Below are 24,738 nucleotides of genomic sequence, written 5' to 3'. Positions count from 1 at the left end.
CCTGTCCTCTTAGGGCAGTGATGGCGAACCTATGGCACTGGTGCCAGAGGTGGCACTCAGAGCCCTCTCTGTGGGCACGTGCAAACAGAGTGCCCCCTCACACACACATCTAGGCTGGCCTGGGCCACTGGGCTCAATTATTAGCATTAAACCTAAGACCTAGTTTGGGGGAAGGTAACCCTGTTAAGCGCTGTTAAACTAAAGCGTGATCCTTTACCTGGGAGTAAGCTCGGTTGCTGGCAATGGGGCTTGCTTCTGAGTAAACCCTCCTAGGGTCATGCTTCACCCGTTGGAAGAGTTGCACAGTTGCTTCAAAGCAAAGCCACCAACCACCACCAAGCTCACTCCTGAGTAACACACGCCTCGGAGCCAACTGTTTTTTCCAAATTAAGACCTCAGTATTCAGGTTAAATTACCATGTTGGCACTTTGCAATAAATAAGTGGGCTTTGGGTTGCAATTTGGGCACTCAGTCTCGAAAAAGTTCGCCATCGCTGTCTTAGGGGGAGGATATTGTGGGAGGTGTGCCACGGCAGCATTCCTGTTGCTACGGCAACAATACTCCCAGCTGCATGCACAGGGAAGGGTTGTGTATGTGGTGCAGGCAACTGAGCACGTGCGTGTGGTGGGAGAGCTAGCGAGAGGAAGAAGGATGCACAGGTGGGGTGGAGGTTGAAAGGGAGGCATGGAGGGGGTTAGGGCTGGGCAAATCGGGGTGATTAAATGCTAAATGAGATTGTCACTTGAAGGCATTTGTCACCGACACACATGTCCCTTTTGCCCTTTCACAAGTTCTTCACAACGGGACGACACAATGCCAGCTGGGCATCTATGACAGGTTTCAAAGCGTGACTGAAAACATGGTATTTGGACTATGGGGTGCTGGACTCAGCACTCTTTTGGATATTTCATCACTCCGTTCTACAAGCATTCAAAAGCAACATGATCCTCCTCATCCCATCTGGCTATTCCTTCCTTCACCTAATTTATTTATTTATTTATTTTTCAGTTTTATAGACTGCCCCATCCCCTGAGGGCTCTGGGCGGTGTACAACATAATAGCCATCATATACAAATAAAACAGATAAAACCTTTAAAAGCAGCGGTAAAATGAGAGACTAAATATAATAGTTAAAATTAATTTGTAAAATGGCATCCGACAATTTCGTTTCCAAATCCTCTTTCAAGGAGGGAAGGACAGCAAATCCCAGAGTAACAAAGGCACAGATGTAAAGGCCGTGGGAGGGGGCACTGTCAACGGCTGGTCCTCTCCAAAGGCCCGGCGAACATCTCTGCCTTACAGGCCCTGCGGAATGCCAGAACGTCCCGCAGGGCCCGGACAGCTGGTGGAAGAGCGTGCCACCAGGCTGGGGCCAGGGCGATAAAGGCCCTGGCCCGCTGCGGGAGGCCAGCCGTATCATCGAGGGCCAGGGACCACCAGTAAGTTGGCCTCTGCTGAGCGAAGAGGCCGTGATTGGGACATGTGGGGTGATGCGTCCCGGAGATAATGAAGGTCCCAAGCCGCTGTAAGGCCTTAAAGGTCATCACCAACACCTTGAAGATGATTCGGAACTCTACCGGGAGCTAGTGCAGCTGGCGCAACACAGGCTGGATGTGATCCCAGGTGGCACTGCCTGTGACCAGGAGCGCAGCCGCGTTTTGGACCAGTTTTAGCTTCCGAATCAAACGCAAGGGAAGGCCCGTCGCAGTAGAGCGAAGTTACAAGAGGCTAATCTGGCGATGACCGTTGGCTGGATCAATGTTGACAGGTCGGCCGGGGAGAGAAAGCGGGCCAGCCGCCGGGCCTGACGAAGGTGGAAAGCAACCCGGGTTATATGGGCCACCTGAGTCTCCATTGATAGAGACGAATCCAGGTGGACCCCAGGTTGTTATTGCGTACGGAGGGGTCGGTGCCAATGTGACCCTCCCACACCGGGCGGCTGAAACATCCCCGCTGCCCAGCCAGAGGATCTCCGCTCTTCGATGGATTCAGTTTTAACCTGCTCTGTCGGAACGAAAGAGCGACCGCCTCCAAACAATGCTGTAGAGCTGCCGGGGCAGTGGCTGCTCCCCCCTCCATCAACAGAATGAGCTGAGTGTCATCCGCATATTGGTGACAAGACAGCCCAAAACTCCATACCAGCTGAGCAAGGGGTCGCATGTAGATATTAAATAACAGCGGGGATAATAATGCCCCCTGGGGTACACCGCAATGAAGCGGGCACTTCCGGGAGGCCTCATCCCCGCACCTCACTTGCTGATTCCGACCCCGGAGAAACGAGGCAATCCATTGAAGGACAGTGCCCCGCACTCCGGAGGCAGCCAGGCGGTGGGTCACCTAAGAATGTAGGAACATATTTTGTGACAGCTGGCAAGGCCACAGGGAAAAGTTTTGTATATTTTGTCGGTAGGGGGGAAAAATACACAGGTACAGTAAAAAAAAAATACAGCCAGCTTCACTTAACTATCTTGGTTCACTTGAAGAGAATGGCACCATTTGTGAGCTATCCCAAATAAGTCTGCATCAATCCCACCTATTCCACTTCCCATCAAATATTTTTATCATCCTCTCGAAATACCTGGCATACTCATCTTCCCTGTTATGGCACAAAGTGGAAGAAAGTGCCCCTAAGTTGCGACTGGCTTTTGGCGACCATGCAGGGTTTCCAAGGCAGGAGATATTCAGAGGTGGTTTGCCATTGACTGTCTCTACGTAATGATCCTGGATTTCCTTTTGGGGGGGGGGGTTTCCTCCCATTCAAGTATGAGCCAGGACTGGCCTGGTTTAGCTTCTGAGATAAGGCTAGCCTGGGCCATCCGGATCAGGATATATACCATACAAAACAGCAACTTCATAAAAAGGTGTAAAAGGCTAATAAGAACTAATAAGTGCTCTCCAAGAGCAAAGTCCCTTTGTCAGTCATTGACAGGTATCTGACAATCAGTACATGGACCTCACCGAAGGCAAGACGGCTAGACTGTTCCTATGCTGTCAGGAGATGAGATGCCACTGAGAAATAATGGATATTCATTTGCTTTGTTTTTCCTTTGGGATTCCCGACTGGAAAGATATTAGCAAAGCAACCCTAAGCGACCTTCTAAGCTCAGGTGGATATAGCTGTGCTTAAAACGGAACTCTTCAGGCAACCATTTCCTTGCAATTCTAAGGATCTAACATTTGCTCAGAATTCCTCTTTAGAATGTGCTTATAGGGGAAAACATTTTAAAGCCATATGTCTTTCATAACCATTACAGATGGCATAATTCCTCTGAGACCCACCCACTATGAAAACACACTGTTTCTGATCTAGATATCGCAGCATTGAAAGTAGGGGAGATGAGATATTCATGTAAATTTCTGCAAACCTTTCTGCCGTGCCTGCTCCCTCGTTCAGGATGTGCAGAAGTCACAAATGACGAGAAGGCCCTGTTGACGGGGTCACTGAATGCACTGACCAATGGTCCCTGAAACATAGAATATACCATACTAGAGTCAAATAAATTAATGACCTGCAAAACATCCTATTATTAACAGTCTTGGAAACCGAAGGCTGTGGAGTGGACCACAAAGAAGAAGAGTTGGATTTATACCCCACCTTTCTCTCCTGAAGGAGACTCAAAGGGGCTTACAAACTCCTTTCCCTTCCCCGCTCACAACAAACATCCTGTGAAGTGGGTGGGGCTGAGAGAGCTCCGAAAAAACTGTGACTAGCCCAAGGTCACCCAGCTGGCATGTGTTGGAGTGCACAAGCTAATCTGGCTTACCAGATAAGCCTCCACAGCTCAAGTGGCAGAGCAGGAAATCAAACCCGGTTCTCCAGATAAGAGTGCACTTGCTCAACCACTACACCATGCTGGCTCTCAAGACAAAAATGCATGCAAAAAATGCTTAACAATCCTCACTGATACATGATTATTTTTGTGAGTCATGTGTATGGCTTTCTCAGCACACAAAATCCACAAGACAGAATTTATTTGAGGGTAGGAAGCCTGAAAAATACTTTCCTACAGAGGAAAAACGTCAACAAGGTTCCACTGAATTGCAAGTGGAAGGTTCCACACAGCAGTCTTATACGACTTAGCCCAATGATGGCGAACCTATGGCACAGGTGCCAGAGGTGGCACTCAGAGCCCTCTCTGTGGGCACGCACACAGAGAGTTCATCATGTGGGGGGCGGAAAATCACCCCCCCACACACACAAACACACACATCTGCGCGCACCGCGGTGAGCAGGGAGGACTCGGCTGGCAGGCCTGGTGCCTGTGCTCCGGGTGGCTGCTGCCGGGGGGGGGGGTGCGGGGGGCGCAGAGGAGGCAGAGATGCTAGAGAAGCACGGAGTGGTGCAAGCGGAACTTGCTGGAGGCTAGAGCAGGCTGGCCCCTGCTCGAGCGGGTGGGGCAGAGGAAGAGGGAGCCAACTGGTTTTTCTAAACTAAAACCTCAGCATTCAGGTTAAATTGCCGGGTTGGGACTTTGCGATAAATAAGTGGAGTTTGGGTTGCAATTTGGGCACTCGGTCTCAAAAAGGTTCGCCATCACTGACTTAGCCCATTTTGACATCACAGGAGTTAAGGATGTGCAATCCTAAATCTATTGAAATCTAGTATAATTCAGTTTAGGACTGCCCTTTATAAACAGAAATGTATCCTTTTTTGCGCTACTTGTCTGGATTTTGTTACTGTGGGGCAGAAAAGCAGAAAAGACTAATTTCATATTTGAATTCCAGCCACAGTAGATTTTACAATATACGCCCATTTATTATGTGGCAGAATGTAAAACAAAAAAAAAAAAAGGATATTCAGAGTCACCTAATGGAATATCTGATGTTATTTAAGGATAATAAAAGGGAAAACAACAGTTTTAAAAACTGGGATGGAGTAAATAGCAGTGGGCGTAAAATGCTTCACATGTAAACTTTACTGACAGTCTCGAGAGCATCCCTAAATTAAAGGATATCAGGTGGTTAAGATGAGAAAGGTGTGTGTCTGAGGTCTCAGAGCATATGACAGCAGCCTGAATGAAGCTGTCTTATATCAAGACAATTATATCCATCTTATTTCATATTTTTTAAAAGATATTTTTATTTTACTAAAGAAATATGAGGGGAAAAGTTAAAAACAAGCAAATGTAACTATCGTAATTGAAAAAAGTATTATAATAATGAACCTGCATTTATAATTGTTTTATTAAAAAATAAACTAACATTAACTGGTATACTGGATAACAACTTTAGCCGTTGATGATTTAGGCGACATGACTAATTCTGTCACCTTAGTGTATTAAAAAAAATTAATAAACAAGCACATATAGTTATATATACATTAAAAACTATTACAACAACCCAAGAAATCTTTACTCTAATCTGATTATTAAAATGTTATATATATATTTGACTTACAAATCTGTTAACCCACACACACACTCACACACACACATATGAAGAGATATTCAGTTTTATTGAAAGTATGAATAGTAATATCCTAAATAATCAACTAAATGCATCAGTAAATCTTTCCATCGTATAATATGTAGAATTCAACTCCTATTTCTCTTTAAATTCATGTTCTAATTACAATGTAACGTACATGTAAATATAAGCATAACTGTCTAACAAATTTATTCCAACAGTTCCAACAGAAGCTTTTATAAGTCAGAGCTCGTATAATTTGCATATATGCTTGGATGTACACATCTTGAAAGCTAAGCAGGGTCGGTATTTGGCAGAGAAACTATTAAGGAAAATTCTGCAGCGGAAGGCAAAACACCTGTACTTCTCGCTTGCCATGAAAATTCCTTCCTGAGGTTGCCATAAATCATCTGCGACAACTGGTTGTGGTGGGTTTTCCGGCCTATGTGGCCGTGGTCTGGTGGATCTTGTTCCCTCTCTGATACACCTTTGAAGATGCCAGCCAGATGCAGGCGAAACATCAGGAACAAGATCCACCAGACCACAGCCACACAGCCCGGAAAACCCACCACAACCAGTTGAATCCGGCCGTGAAAGCCTTCGACAATACATCTGCGACAAGTTGACGCTGCTTGTATATGGATATACCATCAATGCATCTGAGGAAGTGAGTTTTGACTAATGAAACCACCATTTGTTCCAGGATAAGTTAATTCTTTAAGGTGCCGCAGAACTTCTCTTTTATTTTGCCAAATGGGAGGACACTAACACCGGTCTTCTAGTATACACAGAGTTCATCCACTGCCTTGTTTAATTTTAAATACATTTGACAAGCACTTTAATTTTGTGTAACGAGAGGGCTCAGAATCAAATTTCAAGCCAGGGACCTATCTCATGTCATTCCACCAACGCCAAGGTGTGGTGTTACTATGCACACAATTAAGAAAATGAGATGAAATCAGAACCTCAGTCATACTTCGCTTGTAATCTGTTAATATGCATATCAAGATTATAACAATCCATCCAATGTTTTATGCTACTTGCTGTTTGTAAAAGTGGCTGTGCGGGGCTTACAGATAACATTATTTAGTACCATTTAGTAATGCCCTTTGGCCTGGCATTTATTCAGTTATTCCTACACCGCTGGGACTATTTCCTGCCCACCCCTGCTACTTGCCCTCTGAAAGTTCCAGACTCATTCCTACCTTATCTGGTGTCTAAATCCCCTCAACCCCCCTACGGCGGTTGTCCTGATAGCTCTTCCAAAGTCTGTTGTCTGCTCCAGTTCAAAATCATTTGTCATTCACAACATTCGGTACTTGGGAATTAAGGTTGGATCCATAGCTGCAACAAAAGAAAGTAGAGGAATCAGACTACCAGCAGGGGGCAGGTGCCAATTTGAACAAAAAACAAACAAACATTTCCCAACAAATAAGAAACTAGTTATCTTTTCTACATCACAGGGATTAAGGGTGCAGTGCCCCCTTGCAATCTGGAAATCCACATAAAATGTTTTGGCTCTTCCTCCACCCCAGAGAAGTCTGAATTTTTCTTTTTTTAATGTTAACTTGAACAAAGGAATTATGCATATTTATGGTATTAAAAGATATAATATATTGATGTTATACAATATTATATATATATATTATGCATTTCTCAGTTTCTAAACTTCTTCTGTGTCATTCGTGGCACTGTTTATACTGACCCGAGATGTATCAAAGTCATGATGTGGAAGGGATTCCTGTAATTTCTACAGGAATGTTCCAGCACAATCTGTAGTTTTCTAATTGCGGGAAGTTCTTTTTAGTGCAAGGGAGCATCAAGAAATTTGAGTCTCTCCCTCTGCAATCAAAAGTGATTCAATACTCTTGCCACTTCTCTAGTGTGAAATACTCTATTGAAAGCTGAGCTTTCATTACATTATATTTATCTTAGAGGGTGCTTATTCGCTTCGTTGAAGAATAGCGGAAAATCATAGCCCCTCCTGTTGTGCACATCAAAACATGCTTCTCTAAATAAGAGAGGTGGCATGGCATAGTAAATAAAGTGTCGGACTACAATCCTTGGGGACCCAGATTTGAATCTCTACTACCACGGAAGCTTGCTGGGTGATACTGGGCCTCCTCTCAAACTGCTCCCAAACGTCTGCCCTACCTCACAGGGTTGTGGTTGGGAGAAAATGGAGGGGGAGAAAGATGTTCTAAGCTGCTTTGAGTCCCAACTGAGAAGAAAAGATGAGACAGACAGACAGACAGGCCTATTGTACACATTTATTCATTTACAACTCAAATGAGAAATGTAATTTTTCAAGAGTCTGTGCTCCAATGGATAAGCTGCTTGGAGATCAGTTAAATGGGTTCCCCGCTTTCCATTCTAAAAAATCAAATGCACAATATATTGGCATTTGAGCCTAGGAACCCTAATAATTGTGTAGCAGTCGTGCTTCTTAAAAGAGAAATTCAGAATAAGCTTCCTGTTATTGTCCTGCAGGTGGCATTGTTATGAAATGTGACACTACTGGGGAAATAGTGCAGTTTGTTTCCCTTAATGTTTGTAAACTACTTTGTGCTGAACAAATAAAGAAATCAACAGAGGCTCTTCAGTTTCCCTTTGCACTATGCCCCAGCTCTTTCTTAAAGCTCTGGCGTAATTGACGATGTGTCTATTGTCAATTTCAACATAGTGGGAGCATGGAGTGGATTCTGAGTTATCTTTCTGGATAAAATTCTTTCTACAGACAGCCTGCAAACCTTTCTGTTCTCTTGACGCAAAGAAATTTTAGAAAGAAAAATGAAATGCTGATGATATTCTCCAAGAATTTTGGCCCAAAAAGCAGGTCCCTAAAGAGGCAAATATCAATGTTGATAACTATAATAAAGAAAGCCAAAGTTGAGACCTTTGTAGCAGTTTGATCTGGTTCAAATCCTCACTGTGCTGCAGAAGCTCGCTGGGTTGGGGTGGATTCCTCTTGGTCTTAATGTACCTCACAAAACAGCATTTTGCATTATGGGGATCATGAAATACTTAAAACGTTTTTACTGTTATACATTGTAAGCTTTCCTGAGCCTGAAAGGAGAGGGGCGGGATATGAAAACGAATAAAATAAAAATGGAGAACAGTGCCGTTTAGGCCCCTCCGCCAGCCCAAGGGCATAATTTACCACACAGGGTTGTTGTGAGGGGGGAAATGGAGGAGAGAGGATGACCACATTAAGCTGCTTTGGGTCCCCCCCTGAGGAGGAAAATGGGGCTGAAAATGAAGGGAACAAATAAATCGACGGTTGTGAGGTGGAGAGAAAAAGCGTGACACAAAAATGGGGACAAGGATAGATAGATAGACAGACAGACAGACAGACAGACAGACAGACAGACAGACAGACAGACAGACAGACAGACAGACAGACAGACAGACAGACAGACAGACAGACAATAGACAGACAGGCAGGCAGGCAGGCAGGCAGGCAGGCAGGCAGGCAGGCAGGCAGGCAGGCAGGCAGGCAGGCAGGCAGGCAGACAGATGATAGACAGACAGACAGACAGACAGACAGACAGACGATAGACAGACGACAGACAGACAGACAGACAGACAGACAGACAGATAGATAGACAGATAGACAGACAGACAGATAGATAGATAGATAGATAGATAGATAGATAGATAGATAGATAGATAGATAGATAGGTAGATAGGTAGATGGTAGGTAGGTAGGTAGGTAGGTAGGTAGGTAGATAGATAGATAGATAGATAGATAGATAGATAGATAGATAGATAGATAGATAGATAGATAGAAAGAAAGAAAGAAATTGGAATTATAGAGTGACACAAAAATAGGAATTTATATATATATAGTATAGAGACACAAAAATGGGGACATGAAGGGAACCAATAAAACAATGCTGTGAGATGGAAAGGAAAAAGTGTGACACAAAAATGGGAACAATAAATTATATATCTATATCTAGAAGAAAGAAAGAAAGAAAGAAAGAAATGGGAATGTAGATAGCGTGAGTGACACAAAAGCGGGGCGCTTCTCCTGCCCCCTCACGCCCGGGCGAGCGAGCGAGCGAGCGAGGGAGGCGTTCACGACCAGGCCGCGCGCCGTGAGGTGGGGGGAAAGGGGAGGCGGCTCCTTCCAGCCGGGCCCTCCTCGCCGCCCGCCCGCCCGCCCGCCTCCCGGCCTTCCGGGGCGGAGAAGGAAGAGAGCCGGCCGGGCCCGGGGAAGGTGTCGCTGGCTGGCTGCCTGATGGTGGCCTTCGGGCGGCTTTGCCTCCAGGGCCAGGATGGCGGCGGGGCCGGAGAAGCCGCTGGCGCCGGCCTTGCTGGGCTTCTTCATCTACAACCCGCGTCTGGGGCCCCGGGAAGGCGAGGTAAGCAGCCGGGCCTGGCGGAGAGGCCGGGCGGGGCGGGGCGGCGGCGTTTCCTGCCTCCGGTCCCGCTTCCGATGGGGGAGGGGGCCTATTCGGCACCTGCTCAGCCCACCTGGGGCTGCAAAGGGGACGGAGGCGAGAAGCGCCGGGTCGAGGGCCAGAGCGTGCAGATGGCACGGCCAGGAAGCAGAGTGCAAAGCAATGGAAATGCAACTGCAGAGGGGCCAGGGTTGCATTTATTTCGGTCGGGGGTGCCCCAGGCTGGCCCTCCAGGTGTGCACGGGCTGTGATCCCCATCCGCCTTTAGATTGATGGGAATCGTAGTCCACGCACATCTGGAGCGATGGGAATTGTGGCCTGTGGACATCTGGGCAGCCAGCGTGGGTTGATGGAAGATCATAGTCCATGCACATCTGGAGGGCTGGAAGAAAATGCGGGACACGAACATCTGGACCACCGCACGGGCTGGTGGGCATCTTGGTCTGTGCACATCTAAGTGGGTGGAAATTATAGTCCATGAACATCTGGATGGCCTGCAAGGGCTGATGGGAATCGTAGTCATGGGATACCCCTGTTTGATGGCCAGAATCAACTGGTTGTTGTGGATTTTCCAGGTTGGGTGGCTGCGGTCTGATGGCTTTGGCTCCGTTTCGCCTCTCTCTGTGGCTACCGCTGAAGATGCCAGCCACAAATGCAGGCAGGATGTTAGGAGTTAAAACCACCAGCCCAGTGGTGGGATTCAGCAGGTTCGCACCACTTCGGCAGAACCGGTTGTTAAAACGGTACTTGCGAACAACCAGTTGTTAAATTATTTGAATCCCACCACCGGAACCGGTTGTTAAATTATTTGAATCCCACCACTGCACCAGCCCCACAATCACCCAGCTCAGAAGGCCAGAGCAACCAGTTGACGTGAAAGCCTTTGATAACACAATCACAGTTTTACGTTAGTAAAGAAAGGGAGGCATGTTTTGGGTTTTCTGGGCTGGGTGGCCGTGGGCTGGTAGTTTTGGCTCCCAATGTTTCACCCGCATGTATGGCTGGCATCTTCAGAAGCATGATACAGTCAGATGTGTTCACTCTGTGTGGAGTTCACAGAGAAACACATCTGACCGTGACGTGCCTCTGAAGATGCCAGTCACAGAAGCGGGCAGAACGCTGAGCTTATACCACCAGACCCCAGCCTCCCAGCCCGGAAAACCCACAACAGCCAGTATTTAAGTGTCTTATAGTCTGCATTTTTCATTTGGACTCAAGGCAGATGATGTGTATCAATGAGTCAATATAATGGATAAGATGGGGCATTAAATGCACAATACAATAGGGTTGGGGTTTTAGAACCAGTCTAAAAACGGGAGCTGGAACAAAACGTAAGGATTCGCTGATGTTCAGACCAATAATCTGCAAGAGCCGTGGGTCGTTAATGGCCCGTTTTGTCACATTTCTCGTTTCAGGAAGAAAAGAAGATTCTTTTTTATTATCCAAATGAAGTAGAGAAAAATGAGAAAATTAGAAGTGTCGGATTATGCGAAGCTATTGTCCAGTTTACAAGGTAACAAATCCCTTCAGTTTGTGGGGTGTGTTATCGCTTATTTGGAAGTGTTGCAAAGTCATGCCTGGCTTATGGTGACCCCAGCGGACGGCTTGCAAAGCAAGCTGGGGCCCCTTCTGCACATGCAAAATAATGCATTTTCAAACCACTTTCACAACTGTTTGCAAGTGGATTTTGCTATTCCGCACAGCTTCAAAGAGCACTGAAAGCAGTTTGAAAGTGCATTATTCTGCATGTGCGGAATGATCCTGGGTTTGGTTTGCTGTTGCCTTCCTTGCAGCCTTCTGTCCAAGCGCTGACCCTGCTTAGCTTGAGATTCCTCGAGATCGGATAAACTATTCCACCTTCCCTCCACCCTTATTTATAACAGCACCTGATATTGACTGACTGCTTCACAAACAAAAAGAAATGTCACATGCATAGGCTGTGTTCTGTCTGGATAACCCAGCACCATTTTTGGTTGTCAGTTACATGTTTGATGATGCTTGTGTGTTCCGAATGTCCATTCTTATACTTTTCTTTTCAGGACCTTCAGTCCTTTGAAACCTGCTAAGTCTCTGCATACCCAGAAGAACAGGCAGTTCTTCAATGAACCTGAAGAAAATTTCTGGATGGTTATGGTATATACATGCAAACGAATGATATTATCCTGTTGAGCTTTCCCATAAGGACTTCTTAAAGCAGCTTTGGATGTTCTAGAGAACTGTGTATTTACTTCTTTTGGATCAGACTTTGGATAGCATATGCCTATGTCAGCTTTTTCAGAATTACCAGTTCCCAGTGTGCAAAGGAGTTTTTACTTGTTTCTTGTGTTCATGTGCTTTAAATTTGTGCTGTTAGAGATTTTATTTCTATATTCTTTTGTTTTATTTTGTTCCCCTTGTTCTGTTAACAATCCTGCATCCTACGAACAGCTAGACTCTGAACGAACAAATAATACCCATTTGTTCTATTTCCAAGGTTGTACGAAATCCTGTAATAGGAAAACAGAAAGATGGCAAACCGACTGTTGAGTATCAAGAAGAAGAATTACTGGTAAGGGTCCGTGACTCTGATCTAGTTATTTCAGTGGTAGATCATGAAGATGATGATAGCAGACATTCCCTTTGGCCTTGGTCAAGCAACGTCATTTAGGTAACAGGTGGAAAAAAATGAGTGCGTTGTTTTCATGAGGCGGTGTTTACCAAAGACAAAGAATGCAATTAATTCAGCTAAAAAGATAATTTAATAACCATTTTCTTGAGGGCAGAATCATTGTTTAAGTCTGAAAGCAGAAACAAGAATGGGTTTTCTTAACAACTTAGATTTTCACAATATAAAAATTCATCAGTCAGAATTCCCTTCTTCAGATGTGATCTCTAAGCTGCTTGGGCAGGGATCTGCAACCTGCGGCTCTCCAGATGTTCATGGACTACAAATCCAATTGGCCATGCTGGCAGGGGCTGATGGGAATTGTAGTCCATGACTATCTGGAGAGTCGCAGGTTGCAGACCCCTGCGCTAGTGGCCTCAAGTCTCCCTTTCTTAACACGGCTGAATAAACAAATGTTAACAGTGGTTACATAACAGCATCATCGCTCTCTATATTGATCAAAAGAGGGTTTTCCCCCTAACAAAAACATTACTTACCAAAATGAAAACCAGTAAACAACAATATAGTGGTTGTTTGCTGCTGAGTATTTTGCGCATGGCACAAAGTAAATTTTCAGTGGAATCAGATGGGGATTTCCAATAAGATTTTAGAAAATTCAGAGTGTGTACCCCACATTCACCAGTCAGGGCTAATGACATACGGCGTAGCCCCAAAAATACAGCTTAAGAATTCGTTTCTAGCTGTTAGGTATGTATGATGTAGCACAAAAATATCTATACAGTGGTTGCGATTCTTTCATGTTTGGTATTTTACAGGACAAGGTATACAGTTCGGTGTTACAGCAGTGTTATAACATGTACAAGGTAAGGAAATCGGTCCCCCCCCCACCCCCCCCAAAAAAGATCCTCCCTTTTACTTCCTTATAATGGGGTGGGTGAAGAGATGTAATCAAACCTGATCCAATAGCATGGCATACCCTTCTCATCCAAATGTTGCCCAATACGCACTCCAGTTCTGATCCTGAATGTGTTTTTAAATTCTTGGCAGGCGGTAACATCAGTGAAGATAAAATGCACTTATTTTTAAAGATGAGTTGCAGTGACCAGACTGTTGGCTAGACAGGACTTTTTTATACAGGCTAGTGCCGATATTTTTCCTCTTGATTTTTGTCTGCTTGAGGCTGTATTGAGATGTTGGTTTAGATCCAAAGTTTAGGGCAGCAAAGGACTTTGGCACACTTATCTGGCTTTTTGACTTTTCATTGGACTGTTGATTCCTCCCAAATTCCGAAATGTAAACTACATTGGAAAGCTTTTAAAATTCCAGCGATTCTAGAGAAATTCAAACCCTTCTTGTGCGTGCAAAAAAAGTCTTACCCCTCAGAGATTGTTAATTTTATATTTTCTGCAACCTGTTGTATGACTCTGGTATCACTCGTTTAACAAACAAATAGGGCATAATAGAGAAGGACCAAAAATTTTAAACAGAACAGCAGACTGCAAATCTGGATTTGGTGAACAAGGTGACAGAGCTGACTCACGCTCCCCTTTTTGTCTTTATTTGCAGCTTTTTAACGGCACTTTCCGGAAAGCCATGGAAGATGGAAATGTTAAAGTTCTAAAAGAGAGATTAGAAAAATTCTTCCATCGGGTAAGTATTTACTATTGAGAGAGCGATGCACTGTTAGATGAGAGCTTGTTCAGTAGTGAGGAGCACCGTGACCCCGAGCAGTGGTTTTCAAACTCTGGCAATTCTCGAAAGATTAGGAACAGCTTCTTTGAATACAGGCTTTGGAAGTGGCCCCTGAATTGGAACGATTCCCTGTTCTTGGTTTAGTTTTTAGAATGTAGCTTTAAAGAATCTTGTCAGTCAGAGAAGACTTTTAGAATCATAGAATCGTAGAGTTGGAAGAGACCCCAAGGGCCATCCAGTCCAACCCCCTGCCATGCCAGAACACACAATCAAAGCACTCCTGACTTTTGTTCATCCAGCCTCTGTTTAAAAACCTCAAAAGAAGGAGACTCCACCACTCTCTGAGGCAGTGAATCCCACTGTTGAACAACCCTGACTGTCAGGAAGTTTTTCCTGATGTTTAGATGGAATCTCTTTTCCTGCACCTTGAATCCATTACTTCGTGTCCTAGTTTCTGAGGCAGCAGAAAACAAGCTTGCTCCCTCTTCGACATGGCATCCCTTCAGATATTTAAACATGGCTATCATGTCCCTCCTTAACCTTCACTTCTCCAGACTAAACATCCCTAGCTCCCTAAGCCTCTGTTCGTAGGGCATGGATACCAGACCTTGTACCATTTTGGTTGCCTTGTTCTGAACACGTTCCAGCTTGTCAATATCCTTCTTAAATTGCAGTGCCCAGAACTGAACATAGTACTCTAGGTGAAGTCTGACCAATGCAGAGCAGAGTGGTACAATTACTTCTCTCGATCTAGACACTATACTCTAGATCTAGCCATTTTCCCACCACAGAAGAAATTAACATCTAGCCATTGCGTCGGGAGCATAGCCCCTACCACGCAAAGAAATGGGGGGAATGCAAACAATAATATTGACAACGATAATAATGAATAATGCAGATGGAGAGGTGGCATCATACAGGGGAAATACACTAGCTGGAACAAATTAATTTGACACCGAGTTAGAATATCTGTTGTGAAAGTCAGTCGGGATTGTTGTGAAAGCAATGGTGCTACATCAAAACGCTCAAATTGCTTCCCTCTGTCAATCCCTCCAGTACTTGCAGACTCTTCATTTGCAGTCGTGTGACTTGCTGGACGTCTTTTCTGGAATCAGCTTCTTTCCCCTGGACAAGATGACTTACTTGAGAATTCAGTCGTTCATCAATAAGATGGAGGAAAGCCTGAGCATCGTCAAGTACACGGCCTTTCTCTACAATGACCAGCTCATCTGGTAGGGGCCCGGAGCAGACATGACAGACATTTTAAACTGAAGGCTACCCGGGGGTTGGGATGGGATGGGGTGCAGCTGACTCATCTGTGGGCCAATCCGTTCCAAGCTCTGGAGTCCTGCACCTTGTCAGAGCGCTGTGTTTTTGGCCTGTGTTGCTGATGAGACTTCCGTCAACAAACGATGTTGCTTTGCGCAGTTCACAAAAGAAACACCGTGACACAATGTTCAACTCTTTGTGAAGGATATCCTGGAAGATGAATCCGCAAAAGCCAGGCAAATGTCTGGCACACGCGGTCAGTTGTCAGCGCCGTTACGAAGCTGGACGTAACGGCAAGAGATACGGAGACTCGTGTTGGGATGGGTGTGTTTCATTTTAACCGCTGGTTCCCAACGCCCACGGTAATTCTTCCGCATTTATAGCTGCAGAAGCGCGAAATAAATTATGCCCTCCCCGTTTGGAAGAGGGGCATGTTTCCCAGCTAATCTTGACTCCATCAAGAGAAAACATTGCGCTTTTAAAACAGAAACTGAGGAAGTATCTGCAGTCTGCCGCATCACTGTAATTTTAAACCCCGAGCGCTCCTCCTCAGCTGTGTTTGAGTTCAGGGTGTTTACTGACACGGCACAGCTGCGCCGGGGCATCCAGTTTCATTCGAGAGAAGCGGCTTGAAGAGTTTCCTGTTCAAAAAAGCGATTAAGAAGCTGAGAGAATGCACTCAGAGCTTAAGGCGAGAAGGAATCCTCGGCTGGCTGTGTCAAATCTGTTTTTAACAAATCAGAGTATTAAAATAAATCTTAAAAGTGTTCAAACAGGGGTACGTTTTTCGAGATTCTAGACCAGGGGTAGGGAACCTGCGGCTCTCCAGATGTTCAGGAACTACAATTCCCATCAGCCCCTACCAGCATGGCCAATTGGCCATGCTGACAGAGGCTGATGGGAATTGTAGTTCCTGAACATCTGGAGAGCCGCAGGTTCCCTACCCCTGTTATAGAAGGGAGAACCTATTTGTCCGTGATTTATGTGTGAAGCACCCATGGAAATTATAAGTAAGCGGGTTCTTCGCTCATGGCCAGAACCGTGGCCTAGTAGGCAGAGCATCGGCTTGGCGTGTAGGAAGTGCCAGGTTCTATCCCTGCCAGCTCCAGTTTAAAGGATTGGGTAGCTGGATATATGAAAGTCCTTGAACTCGCGACCTGGATGGAGTGCAGTTCCTCAGGACCCTGAAAGCAGAGAGGATCTCCCAGGCCCGTGGCTGAGGGAGCCGTGATCTAACATCTATCCTGGCCTCCCCTTTCCTCTTTTTTATTTATTTATTTATTTATTTATTTATTTATTTATTTATTTATTTATTTATTTATTTATTTATTTATTGGGTTTATAAACCGCCCTCCCCCGGAGGGCTCAGGGCGGTGTACAATACAAGTAGAGCACAATCAATTTAAAATACAATAAATATAAGTTAAGATGGCTCTAGTAAAAATAAACCCTACCCCATTAAAATGCAGCTGATAAAACTAATATTAACATTAGCTCAAGATGGCGCCTACCATCTATTCCCTCTAAAACATACACCAGAAAAGAAGGGCGGTAGTTTACTCCTTTCGTTCCCTCTTCTAGTTTTCTATTCTTTTTTAAAAAAATCCTTTCCTTTTCCGTTCTTCCTTTTCCCTTCCCACTTCTTCCTTTGCCTGGCTTGAATTGCTGGGAAATTTTAAAAAAATTAAGACCTCCCGGCGCCAGTTCTTGGTTTAAACTGCAGGTGCTTATATGGTCATGTTCAATGATACTAGTAGGAATGATTTTGATTGGATTTCATTGATTGTATTGTATTGTTGTTGTTGTGTGGTTTGCTGCCCTGAGCCTGGCTTGGCTGGGGTCGGGCAGGATAAAAATTTAAAATAAAGAGTGGCTTCTAGTCAGGGCAGGCTGTTTTAAAATTCTGTGGAGAAAGATCGATTTGGCTTGATGCTAAGTCGGGGTTCTCCAACCTACAGCCCTCCAGATGCTGGTGGACTACGATTCCCATCAGCCCCTGCCAGCACGGTGTCAGGCCTGAGCCATTCTCGGCCTGACATCTCGCACGTCCACCCCAAGGCCACAGCTGGCCCGGCCATTATCTCTGCCCAAGGCTGAGAAGGTTTTCTTTTGCTTGCGTGTAACTAGTGAATAGTGCTTAAACGTTCCCTCTTATCTGCGACTTCCCGTAGGAGGGAATCGCCTGTCTCACCATAATGTCTCTGTTCTCCCCATCTCTTCTTATGCTGATGTTTTGGGAATGCGAGGGAGGGGGGATTATGGGTCCAGCAATATTGCAATTTACAGGTATAAACTGGGGTTCAGAGAGCAGCTTTGGCTGCTCCCCCTCCCCCGGAGGGCTCAGGGCGGTGAACAACAAAACAAAATAGAGCACATAAACCTAAGACTAAAATCCGGTAAATATTAATTAAATTGGCTCTATATAAAATAACCCCACCCCATTAAAATGCAGCATACTAAAATCAACATAATAGATGGCGCCTACTATCAATTCCCTAAAAACCAGAAGGAGGGGGGAGCGGCAGGATCCACTGATGTTACAGATGTTACAGGGGGCCATCAGCGGCCGGCCTCCCCAAAGGCCCGGCGGAACATCTCAGTCTTACAGGCCCTCCGGAACTCACTAAGATCCCGCAGAGCCCTGACAGCTTTCTGAATCTCGGGCTGACACAGTTCCAACAAAGCTCTTGAAAACTTCCCTGAGTCTTGTTTGCTGACTGGAGTAACAGATGTGGCCCATTGACAGGGCTGATGGAATCCGTGAACATCTGGAGGGCCACAGGTCGGGAACCGCTGTACTAAGTGATAATAATGACAGCACAGTGCAGCCCTTTTGGGGGAGGGAGATTCAAAGACAGCCTCGCCGCCTGACCTCCAGTGACCGGGCTCCTGGAAAAGGGCCGCCTCCGAGAATGATCTCAGTTCCTGGACACAGTTCTGCAGTTGGGTTGGTCCCAAACAATTTAAGGCTTCATACAATTCAAGGTTTTCACTTGTGCCCAGAAACCACACTTGGCAAACAACGAGAACGCTTTAGTTGAAGCATGATATGATGTGGTCCAGTCAGACTACTGTCAGGTGTTTTCTGCACTAGTTTGTAAGCACGGGTGGTCCCATTTACACAGTGCTGCGGTAGTCAAGCTTGGAGGGAACTAATACGTGCCTAACTGTAGTCAGATCCCAGAAGAGAATACAGTAGTTTGACTTTCCGGATGTGCTGCCAAAAAGTGTTTTTGTCACGATTTCATTATGCGCTTTGTTTCCTTTGAAAAACGTTGAATGAGATTTTTTTGTTTTGTTTTCCCCCGTTGTGAAGACAGCATCAAAGTGGTCAGCGGCCCAGAAAGTTTGCCGCCGCTAGGATCGACCCTAGAAATAGAAATATCAAACTTGTTGGCTGCGTTGCCAGAAAAAGACAAGAACGAGGAAATGAGACAGGTAAATTGTTTGCGTGTCGCTGTTTTTTCTTTTTAAAAAATCTGGTATGGAATGAGCAGAGGGGAAGGCAGCATGGCGTAACCTGATCTCGGCAGAACTCGGAAGCTGAGCAGGGTTGGTACTTGGAAGGGAGACCTCTACTGAAAACTCTGCAGAGGAAGGCAAAAGCAAACCACCTCTGCCTCTCATGTGCCCTGAAAGATCTTTGCAGGGGTTGCCTACGTCAGCTGCGACTTGACAGCATTTCACATGCACACACTGAATAGAAAGGGGAAGAAGAAGGCGGAGGAGGAGGAGGAAGAAGAAGAAGAGTTTTCTCTCCTGTAAGGAGACTCAAAGGGGCTTACAAACTCCTTCCCCTTCCCCGCTCACAACAAACACCCTGTGAGGTGGGTGGGGCTGAGAGAGCTCCGAGAAGCTGTGACTAGCCCAAAGTCACCCAGCTGGCGTGTGTGGGAGTGCACAGGCTAATCTGGTTCCCCATATAAGCCTCCACAACTCGAGTGGCAGAGCTGGGAGTCCTTAATATACCCTTCACAAACAAAATAGGGGATATTTGGTAAAATGCATTTCCGATTTATGAAACGGCTGTTTTGCATCCTTCGTGGCTGCGTGTTGGGACACAAAGCAGGCAATGAAGTAACGAGACCCAGAACGGTGAAGCCAGCCTGGGATCCCTCCTGTCTTTTGCCGGGGCTTAGCAAGAGACTTAGATCTATGGTTTTCATCAGAATCGTCTTCTAATACTTGCCGCATCTGGGCAATCCGGAGCCTTCGTAGCATTTGCTGATTTCAGGGGCTGCCCTTGACAAGCACCCAGAATTCCTAGGCTGGGACATCTTAGAATGTTACGCCTGTGACGTTCCTGGTTTGAATCCTCAAGTCCCCTCTGAGCGGCTGGCGAAGGCAACGTTTGATTGGACTTCGTTCCCTGTTTTCTGCAGATAGAGTTTGCCGTGCTGAGCCACATCTCAGAACTGAGGAGAATCTACACCTTTTACAGCCGCCTAGGGGATGACCAGTCTCCCGACAACGCCTTCCAGATGTCCAAGCTTCAATTCTGGCGCTTCTTAAAGGACTGCCGGTTCCATTATTGCAATGTGACCCTTTCTGATGTGGACCGGATCCTGGAAGGTTTGTAGTCCCTGTGTGTAGACGGTTTACCTGCTGTTCTCTTGGCTATGGCTGGGCCACGGGCTGCGTACCCACTTAAGATCCTGTGGTACAGTTTGTTGCATTTGAGGGGCGTAAAAATCCCAACTACTTGGGACATACTTGTGAGTATGAATGGGGATTTCCGGGCTGTGTGGCCGTGGTCTGGTGGATCTTGTTCCTAACGTTTCTCCTGTATCTGTGGCTGGCACCTTCAGAGGTGTATCACAGAGGGAAGTCCGTTACACACTGTGTAATCTTGTGTAATGTTAGGAACAAGATCCACTAGACCACAGCCACACAGCCCGGGAAACCCACCAGAACCAGTTGCTTTTTCTTTTTTCTTTTCTTTTTTTTGTAATTCAGGCTCTAAGGGAGTCTGCTGTGAAGGTACAGATCTGCAGAAAACATTAGATTACAGCGCTATCCTAAAGAGAGTTTCTCTTTCCTAAACCCGATGATTTAAATGGGAAGGGTGCAACTCTGCTTTGGATTGGCCAGCCTGCAGAAGACCGCCATTATAGTGCTTGGCAGATGCTCACAGGGATGTTCACTGCATTGATTTACTCATTTATTTTTTATCCTTTTCCCAGCCACCGTGAATACTCTCTGATCTGTGTTGTTGGCCTGATCCATCTTCCTGTCCCTCTTTGTCTTCGCAGAAAAGACTTCCCTTGAAGAGATTCACTCCTACAGCGAGAAGCTGCTGTTCCGAAAGTTTTTGGCTTACCTGATCTATTTGTCGTTCCGCATCTATTACGAGGAGTTTGGGTGAGTGGGCTTGTTTGCCTGGCAGAAGGGGAGGCAGGAGAAAAGGCTGGGAGTTTAAATATATAGGGAGGTTTAAAAAACTTTTCTAAAGCAGAGCATCAACTTTTTTAAAAGAAAAGCTTGTACCCATGCGAGATCATAGAATCATAGGCTTGGAAGAGACCACAGGGGCCATCCGGTCCAACCCTCTGGCATGTAGACACAATCAAAGCAGAAGCCACAGAGTGTGCACCGGGCGCAGTATGGCCCAGCTACGCCTCTGCCTGCCAGGGAGCCCTGAGCCCCCCTCCCTGACCCAAGGTCCATGCCCCAATCAAGGGTTCTCTGTCTCCATGCATACGCTGCACTATCAAAAGGGATGTGCGTGTCCTTGTCTTGGTTGATACAGATTGTGTAGCTTATCCACGCACCAGCTAAACATGAATTCCTCCAAGCTTTGGACACTCATGGGTTAAGAACATAAGAACTAGCCTGCTGGATCAGACCAGAGTCCATCTAGTCCAGCACTCTGCTACTCGCAGTGGCCCACCAGGTGCCTTTAGGAGCTCACAGGCAGGATGTGAAAGCAATGGCCTTAAGAACATAAGAAAGAGCCTGCTGGATCAGACCAGAGTCCATCTAGTCCAGCTCTCTGCTACTCGCCGTGGCCCACCAGGTACCTTTGGGAGCTCACAGGCAGGAGGTGAAAGCAATGGCCTTAAGAACATAAGAAAGAGCCTGCTGGATCAGACCAGAGTCCATCTAGTCCAGCACTCTGCTACTCGCAGTGGCCCACCTTTGGGAGCTCACTGCTGGATCGACCAGAGTCACATTTCTCCAGGGTCCCAGCTCTCTCAGCTACTCGGTGAGTGGCCCACGCCTGTGGTGCCTTTGGGAGACTCTGGTACGGAGGGGGAGGTGAAAGCAATGGCCTGCTGCTGCTGCTGCTCCTGAGCACCTGGTCTGCTAAGGCATTTGCAATCTGAAAGGAGGATCAATCGAGGAGGGTTATCGAGAGTGTGAAGCAGCCGTTGTACATTTTCTGTTCTGTGGGGTTGTTTTTTTCAGCAACATGTTCAAGTGCTTCTCCAAAATGATGACGACGAACGTCCTCCCCAACGCCTGCCGAATAAAAGGTAGAACACGTTCGATTCCCCTCTCCGCCCCTGCCACATTTTGCAAGGGGTTAACGCGGCCATACAAAAAAAAATCTGTGCTTCCTCCCTACTCTTCTCTGCAGGCATTTTGTTCCGTGACCAGCAAGAAACAGTTTATGCCATTAGCTACATCGGCAAGAGCTGGGAGATTTACCAAGCTTTCTGCAGACCAAACCTGGTAGCTCCTCATGAGCCTACTATGAAAATGAGGCATTTCCTCTGGATGCTGAAAGTAATTTTGGTGCTGGTGGTGGTGGTGGGTTTACCTCTGGTTTTGAGTGAGGTTCTCCAGACTGCAGTGATGAGTTCCTCTTGAGAAAACGGATGCTTTGGAGGGTGTCTTCTATGGCATCGTACCTCACGGAAAACCCAGCCTCTCCCCAGCCTTTCCCTCCCCCAAAATCCTTTTTAAAGTTTTGCCATTTTTCTGCAAATATAGGAGATACCCCCAGGTTTGCAGAAACCTCTCCCCTTCCCATACCTGGTCCAAATGTATGAATTTTTTAATCCGCACTCTGGGGCCAAGTTAGAATGAGACACATGGTTATATGAAGCGTGGAGAGAGGTTGTGGGCACCAGAAGTCCAACGTGAACCAAAGTGCCTTCCCTTTATTGTTGCCTTGTTAAAACCCCAAGAGGACCTCTGTCTCGTGTGTTTCAAGTGACGGAATAAAAACATGGATAATGTGAATATGTGTCTGCGTGCGCATAATATTAATGAAGTATGTATTTCAAATCTCCAGGATTTAAGACTCGTAAACAAGCAATTAACTGCTACCAAAATTGTGGACGTCCTGGCGAAAGACAGTCCCTTTGTCCGGGATGGAGAATACACCAGTTTAGAGACAGAGGTATGTTTGTTTAATAGGGGAAAATGCGGAACAGTTGTTGAATGACTGAAGCCGTCACAAAAACTCACTGCAGTACTTCGAAACACTCTCTGGCTAATTTTTGAAGCACCCTCTGGCTTTCCCCTCCAGATAGTTTTCCTGGAGTTTTTTGACGCCCTCCTGGATTGCGCCTTGCTGTACGTCACCGACGACATGTTGAGGCAGCAAGTGGAATGGGCCAGCCAGCGGGGAAGTGGCGGCCCGCTGAGCGACTTCTCTGAAGGAGTCAAGGCTTCTCCTCCATCTCAGGAGTTATCTTCTAATCAGGTGAGCTCTCTTCAGTCAGCTCTGTTGCACGCAGGACCTGATTTTAGGGATGCTAGCTACAGTATGCCTGATCCTTTCAAAGTGGGTCCTTTCTTATGAAGCAGAGATGGGAATTGAGGTCTGATGGAAGAACAACCCTAGCAGGCATGCAAGAGATGTGGGAATCCTGCCCTGTTTGCCTGTAATTCACTTTCCCACAGTCAGTTTGCCTTTGCCCCCCCGGTTCATGGGGCTGCAAACATACCGGAAATGAACTTTGAGGATAGATGAAAGATGCTCTTTTATTCATGTAACTCACGAGGCTAACTTGTGGAGCTCATAACCATTCGGTGTAGTGAGGAACACTAAGTGAAGAGTGAGGGTGTTTTCAAAATGGGGCCTTGACACAATTCGTGGAGGTATAGGTCTGTGGACTGCTAGAGGGAACCCCCATGTTCTACTGGATGTTGGGAGACCGTCTTGCTTGGGTTTTCATCACCTTCTCTCAAGGAGGCAGGGACAATTTCCGTTGGCCACGCCCACTAGCCTTGCTGACGTCGTCAAGCCCCAGTATCTTCCTGCCTTGAACAGGGAGTGCAGGCTTTTTTGTAGGCTCTTCAAAAAAAAAAAGAGAGAGAGAGAGAGAGAGAGAGAGAGAGAGAAAGAAAGACAGAGGATTTGTGTGTGTTTGTGCTTTACCTTTCCTCGTGTTGCCAAATTTACCTCACATCCTCCTCCCCCGTTCCCTCTGTGGTCTGTGAGGAGAGTTGAGGAGAAGAGAAAGAGCGGGAGTTCTTCCCGCCAACGGATCGTCATGGCGTCGGCGCCATTTCCCCTGCCACGAGAGCGCTTCGTGCGCTCGATTGCGGAGAGCACCAGGGCGGCGGCAAGAACGGGCGGACCCTCCTCGCACTGGCTGGGGGCTGGGAGAGAAGGTAGAGGCTACGGGGACCCAGCGAGCCGGGCGGCTTGGCCAGTGGTCCCCCCCTCCAGAGACAGCGCCCGCACCCGTGGCGTTCCGAGGCGCTCCCTCCCCGGCCGGGCCGCCGCGTCAGCGCCGCAGCCGTTCGGAGGGCAGAGAGTCAGGCAGCCGGCAGCGCAGAGCTCAGCCTCTGAGGTGACGGATGCGGCTGGAGGGGATAAGCGGCGGCCTCCGGCAGCAGCCCTCAGCTTGACGGAGCCGCTAGCAGCAAGGCGCTGGCGCGCAGGCAAGACCTCAGAGGGGAGGTGACTTTGGAGCCCTTGTTGTTAACCGGCCGGGAGCCGAATCGGGCTGAACTTCACTCCAGATGGTTTACTTTCCCTCATGAGAGAGTCGATCAAGGGAGGAGGTGGGGCATGGCCATTGCAGCCCCCTTCCCACTTCCAGGTTTCCATCATCTTCCAGTGCACAGGGGCAGATCTAGAGTCCCCTAGGAGGGCTAACAGGAGACAGGCTGTGGCGGGAATCTTCCCCCAGCTCTGACTGGAGCGAAAGTGTTCTGAGGCAGAGGCAGACCTGGACTCTTTGATCACTTTTCAGAACCAGAATCACTCCCAGACAGAGAGCTTCTGAGCAGTCCCATAGGGCTGGCTTTAGAGTCCGAGGGATGTTTCCTTTCTATTATCCAAGTAAGACAATTTCTGCACTTGAATTCAGCATGATAGGGGCAGGTGACGAGGACCCCAATGATGCTAGTAAGGCAAAGCCTATCCAAGGGCTGTCCCAAAGGGTTGGCCATGGCTCA

The 24,738-nt window shown here is 46.7% G+C and overlaps 2 protein-coding genes across 2 annotated transcripts in view; both read left to right on the top strand.

Annotated features, from left to right (window-relative positions):
• Positions 1–34: 34 nt before the first annotated feature.
• LOC125431433 (radial spoke head 10 homolog B2-like) overlaps positions 35–24,738 on the top strand; it is a 29,216-nt gene continuing 4,512 nt past the window's right edge. The window contains exons 1-8 of the mRNA XM_048494199.1: positions 35–40; positions 18,695–18,816; positions 19,761–19,950; positions 20,631–20,739; positions 21,787–21,854; positions 21,959–22,107; positions 22,619–22,726; positions 22,856–23,032. Of these exons, the coding sequence (XP_048350156.1) occupies positions 18,808–18,816; positions 19,761–19,950; positions 20,631–20,739; positions 21,787–21,854; positions 21,959–22,107; positions 22,619–22,726; positions 22,856–23,032 (810 nt within the window). The 5' untranslated portion in view covers positions 35–40; positions 18,695–18,807. The remainder of the gene's footprint in view (positions 41–18,694; positions 18,817–19,760; positions 19,951–20,630; positions 20,740–21,786; positions 21,855–21,958; positions 22,108–22,618; positions 22,727–22,855; positions 23,033–24,738) is intronic.
• CCZ1 (CCZ1 homolog, vacuolar protein trafficking and biogenesis associated) lies at positions 9,545–15,403 on the top strand. The gene is made up of 7 exons (XM_048492805.1): positions 9,545–9,773; positions 11,228–11,325; positions 11,852–11,945; positions 12,286–12,360; positions 13,233–13,280; positions 13,984–14,067; positions 15,166–15,403. The coding sequence occupies exons 1-7, from the start codon at positions 9,687–9,689 to the stop codon at positions 15,343–15,345; spliced, it is 666 nt and encodes a 221-aa protein (XP_048348762.1). The 5' UTR covers positions 9,545–9,686; the 3' UTR covers positions 15,346–15,403.

Source organism: Sphaerodactylus townsendi, linkage group LG04, assembly GCF_021028975.2.
Source record: "Sphaerodactylus townsendi isolate TG3544 linkage group LG04, MPM_Stown_v2.3, whole genome shotgun sequence".
Lineage (NCBI taxonomy): Eukaryota > Metazoa > Chordata > Lepidosauria > Squamata > Sphaerodactylidae > Sphaerodactylus > Sphaerodactylus townsendi.
The sequence above is the reverse complement of the archived record's forward strand: the minus strand, read 5'-3'. Positions and strand labels throughout refer to the sequence as shown.

What these genes read in the sequence shown, in the direction of transcription:
- CCZ1 (XM_048492805.1), top strand. Translation starts at nt 9,687, where the DNA reads ATGGCGGCGGGGCCGGAGAAGCCGCTGGCGCCGGCCTTGCTGGGCTTC. An exon ending in TGGGGCCCCGGGAAGGCGAG is followed by an intron (nt 9,774 to 11,227) that starts GTAAGCAGCCGG and finishes TTCTCGTTTCAG; the next exon opens with GAAGAAAAGAAGATTCTTTT. An exon ending in AGTGTTATAACATGTACAAG is followed by an intron (nt 13,281 to 13,983) that starts GTAAGGAAATCG and finishes CTTTATTTGCAG; the next exon opens with CTTTTTAACGGCACTTTCCG.